Genomic DNA, 5,000 nt, shown 5'->3' on the forward strand with positions numbered 1-5,000 from the left:
TCCAAGGGCACTTTAAAATATGGAAACAAGTCTTCACCATATAACTATTGATGAAATAATGAGAAACTAGTTGCTTAGCGACGAGGACGGCTACGAGAACTCCACATAACAATAGGTTTAATTAGTAAAAAAATAGTTTTGCACGCCCAGCACGTGCGTTTTACATTTCTTTGCCGTTCTTGTCTTAACAACGACGTGAAATGATCAAATTTGGGGGAGAGCTATTCTTAGAGTTATTTTCGTAGAGTTATGTCGTAGAGTTAGAGTTAAGTTTCAAATATCCTGAATTCAAGATTTTGCAAGACAACATTCATAAAAGCTAACCATAGGCCTGAAAACTTTTGTTAAGGACTAATTTAGGCCTGAGGTTAGCTTTTATGCATCTTTAGGATACTTTTTGAAATTCTGTATTTCTGAATTCGAGATCTAGGCCTTCCAAAATCTTAACTCTGACTCTAATGTCATAACTCTGTGAAAATAACTCTATTGCTAGTCTTCTCTTCAGGACGCAGATAAGAGAGACACTGGGAACGAGGTTGGTCAGATGGTCAAGCGACTTGTTTCTCATCCTTCCCACGGGCGCTTCAGATCTTAAAACACCAATTCTTGGTTTTCACATGATGTCACAGCCGCTATGTTGGAGTCCCCAAACAATGAAACGGCGGCCATGTTGGACTCCCGATCCAATCCTCCAGGAATTAAACTCTATTGTTATGCAAACTTTTTCTTTTGCTCTCGTTGAAATCATCACTGTGATCGCGTGAGTGAAACCCAAGTATTCTAAAATTATGCGATACAAACACTATTTTTGAAATAAAAAAATCTTTTTCAAGAAAATTTGATCTTAAAGATTCTTTTATCAGGTGGAAAGTTATTGTTTTAACTTGTAGGATTGAAGAATGCAAGCTCAATAAATTTCTCACCGTCACGTGTACTGCACTAGTGCCAAATTGCACCTGAGCTCAAAATCGTAAAACAAGATAAAATGGTATGATGAGATTTTTTTGAGGAGGTCGATGCGATATCGGTCCTTAATCTATACTGACTCATGCAAATCGGCAATTGAATACTAACTAGGACTTCATAAGTAAAATCATCCAAAAATTCCACGCGCTAGCTCCTCGTGGCTCCATTGATGGAACGCTAATATTGAACAAGTATTGAATACAGAATGTTATGGCATGTTCTGAAGGAGCTAGGTACACTGTTGTCAACAGTTGTTCTCAACTTACCCCAGGAAACTCCATAACAAAGTATCATCTTGTTGCTGACATTGTAAACTTTGACAACAAACAAATAAAGGTAAATTCCTTCGATTAACATCCAACAGAATGCGGCCATAAGGAAGTATTGAATCATGGCTGCCACCGCAACGCATCCTCCCTACAAGATAACAGGTACAAATATACTTGCAAGCTCATCATGACACATAACTCTTGTTTCGCTTAAAACTGAGTATTTCATTATTGGAATAATTCATAAAAAATGCGCCTTGATAAATTACTTGATATCGATCGCTAAATTATATTCATGGGGTTTCAGAAGAAGCTAGATTCTTCTCAGCACATTAACCGCTGACTTTAAGTCAAAAGTTAAAATTAAGTATGAAACAGGAAAATTCATATGTCTTGTCAAAAACAAGAAGTGGGCTCTGTCTCCGGGCTTTGTACCTTTGTAATTTTTGCTCATATATTTGTGTAAATACAATTTTTAAAAAAGTATTTCAATTGATTGCGTTGTTTACCTTACTTATTTTTGTTCTTTGATTGCTTACACACTATGAATGGCTTCTTCTGAAATGTTCTGCAACTGGCATAGGATTTAGTGGGGACAAAATCAATTGTGGCTTTGCACACATTTCTTACATCTAACTGTGTAACCCAAAGGAATTATTTTTATTTTAAGCCAGTCAATTAGAACCGTGAACTAGTAGCTGTAAGCGAACAAGTTATATTATTTCTTTCCTTCAAAGACATATTTGTTTTCTTCTTGAAGCTTGTGCACACATGCGCATTGGGCGTAAATGAAAGAAGGGAAAATTCCTTTTTGAGCTAAATAATTGCTTCAATATGATATTCTTGTATAAAAGAGAAGACTGAATCGCAAACGAATAGGCAAGGCGAAAACGAGAACAAGAATGTGCACACTTTCGGCTTGAATCACTTAGTACTTCAAGTGCCGTCTCTTGCGTAAATGTTACTCAGGCTTAATTAAAAACGCGCTATGCACGAGCAAAAAAACACGCGAGTCTTGCAAAGAGCTGCATTTTTAATAGCTCTGTGTGAATTGGAAAACGTCTGGACTAGGGATAAATGTGTGAATATTTCTTCTAGTTTCTTCTCATGTGGCCCTATGCTGTTACGTTTTGTAGGCTAAATTCAGTTCTCACCCTGTTTTCTGTCGCACCAATTCCTGCAAAAAAGATGATTTGTCCTGCTCCAAGAGAGGACACGAGGCTAACTCGGATCTGCGATAAAGGTGTTTTGATGTCTCTGAAAAAAATATCACATAAGAATAAACAATAGCACTTGAATAAAGCAGCTTTTTTATTGAGCGCCAAAAATCACTTCACGATTTCTAAAAATGACTTTTTATCAAGCTTTGTGATTGGCTAAAAATCGAACGCGGCATTTTATCCAATTAGATGCGCAGCATGAACAATAATTATTGTAACTTTCTCTCTGGTGTTTTCCCGCAAGTGCTTTGTATTTCAAAAGCCAAAAGGTCAAAGGGCAATGTTTAATTATTTTGTTTATTGCAATTTATGTCGTCGCGTTATATAAATGAATCATGAAAGAGTATTGCTTGCGAAGAGATGGAAACAATTCGACGCACTCGCCGAAATTGAGAGTTGAATTTGTCTTTGCGATGGATCGCAAACAAATAGAAATCAAAGATTTGGTGTAGCCCGCTCGGATCCAAAGAACCGTGAACACATTGACTTGTTTTTAACATTTCCCATTGTGCAGCATCCAATGAGAAGCGACTTGAAACTACAAACTAATTACCGTTACTGGTTGCAGTTTAATTTTCTCGCGCTAGGTTGGCTTTTTCATGAAAGATTTCAAAATATTTCTAGTGTTCACGGTTTTCGGATTTTCACGTTTACAAATATATTTCCAAATACAAGAAATTCCAGCAGATAGGAGACGACCAATTTAAAACTGATCTTTCAGGGCTTAGAGCTCTCGTTCCAACTTTTCATTAAAAGGATTGCTTGATTTGTCGAGTGAATAAATGACCAATCACAGAGTGGGTAAGATTCTAGCCAATCACACACGGATACAGACATCCCTGCAAAATTGCGAGCCATCAGAACAAGCTTTTGGGAGCCGTTGTGCAGACGGACTATATCTAGATTTTGACCTGGGTTTCGACAAGAGAAAATGAGGGGACAGAGAGGGAGGCTGCCGATCCAGCCCTTGGGATATGTCATGTCCACGACAGTTATTTCTAGACGAGCGGAATTCTTCCGAGACGTCCGCATGCAGGCCAACCTCGGTCCGATGTTTGAAAGAAAATAAATATTCATCAGCCTTCCACGTGCCCCATCATTTTCTCTTTTCACTAAGAACCTGAGAGCGAGGCAAGACTTCATGGGGACGTATCGGAAGACAGACTTAAGGCTAGAACAAAGACTTCCGCTCGTCTAAAAATTAATAACTTTCGTGGACATAACATATCCCGGCCAACGCCCTGAGCCTCCCTCTCTGTCCCCTCATTTTCTCTTGGTTCGAGTTACATGTCCGGCTGCGCGCAGGCTAGAAGATAGTAGTAAATGCAGGCGATAAATTGAACCGGGACTTCCTCGGAAAACTCTTGGCTCATGTGTGAATCCGGCTTTTGTGATTGCACAAAGGAACGCAAGCGCACAAAATGGAGGAACAACTCAGATGGCTTTGAGCACTCATGTTTTTTTATTTGTCAAGCAATAGCCAGAACGTTACAGAGAATGTTACGATTATAGAGACAACACTTACGCAAAGAAAACATAGCAAATGATTGTCAGTGTAATTCCGATCAAAGACAGGACTAAGCCCACTCTTGTGATGACGATCAGTATATCTTCGTCCGTCTTTATGAAATAAAAGGTATTTAAAGAACTATTAAATTCAGCTTCATATTACAAGTAGTGAAAGTCGCAAAAAGACAAGAAAATCTACGTTATGCATGTAAACTAGAACGAAAGTCTCACCTTGGGTTACATCACTTACGAATGCCGATTTATGACGTAAATTCAAGTCTACAATTCTTAAGCACTTCAGCATTCTTTCTTCATCACCTCGTTGCCACAATGTCTTCAACACTATTCCTCTCGTAACTTTTCGTTGTAGTAGCAACCTTAAAAACTACCTTGTTCTTGCCAAACTACACAATCCTATACATAAAAATTAACCTTGAGGTTCTTACCGATTTGGCAATAACTGTTCTACATGCAACTAGACATTACTGACGAACAAACTACTAACACATTCCACTCCACAGTCGAAACAAGGCACATAACTTATTACATCAACTGCAATTCAAAAAACTTTATCTAAATAGTACAGTGCGGTCATCGCCATAAACAACGCATTGGAGAAACCGAACGAAAACTCAAAGACCGTTTCAACGAACACCGCAGACCAGACGACAAACCTACCAAGGTGTCCAAGCCTACCACAGTTTCAGGACACTTCCTGACTAATAAATGATCCCACCGCCAAAGACATTTCACTTATTCCCCCCGAACCGCCATTTATTCCAATCGTGATATTGTACACAAAGCAAGACAAGCATAGCTCATAAACACAGCTAACGCCCTCGGACCTTTAGGTCTTTGTAAGAAAGATGAAAAGTAATTCATCCTTTCCCTGCATATTTCTTACCATTATATCGTTTCAGTTTTTATCGTTCCTGTTATTATGATTATCGATCGTTTCATCGCTCTTTTTCCAACTATTCCGATTCGTCAGAGTAATCTGATTCTTTGATAAAGTCATTTTGCAGACATTGTAGCA

At 38.5% G+C, this 5,000-nt stretch overlaps 1 protein-coding gene across 1 annotated transcript in view; it reads right to left on the minus strand.

Moving 5' to 3' along the window:
* LOC138004263 (adhesion G protein-coupled receptor L4-like) overlaps positions 1 to 5,000 on the minus strand; it is a 48,660-nt gene that overhangs the window by 15,762 nt on the left and 27,898 nt on the right. Inside the window, exons 13-15 of the mRNA XM_068850738.1 lie at positions 3,981 to 4,075; positions 2,390 to 2,492; positions 1,233 to 1,383 (exon numbers count right to left, since the gene is read on the minus strand). Of these exons, the coding sequence (XP_068706839.1) occupies positions 1,233 to 1,383; positions 2,390 to 2,492; positions 3,981 to 4,075 (349 nt within the window). The remainder of the gene's footprint in view (positions 1 to 1,232; positions 1,384 to 2,389; positions 2,493 to 3,980; positions 4,076 to 5,000) is intronic.

The sequence above is a fragment of the Montipora foliosa genome, chromosome 5 (genome assembly GCF_036669935.1).
Source record: "Montipora foliosa isolate CH-2021 chromosome 5, ASM3666993v2, whole genome shotgun sequence".
Classification (NCBI taxonomy): domain Eukaryota; kingdom Metazoa; phylum Cnidaria; class Anthozoa; order Scleractinia; family Acroporidae; genus Montipora; species Montipora foliosa.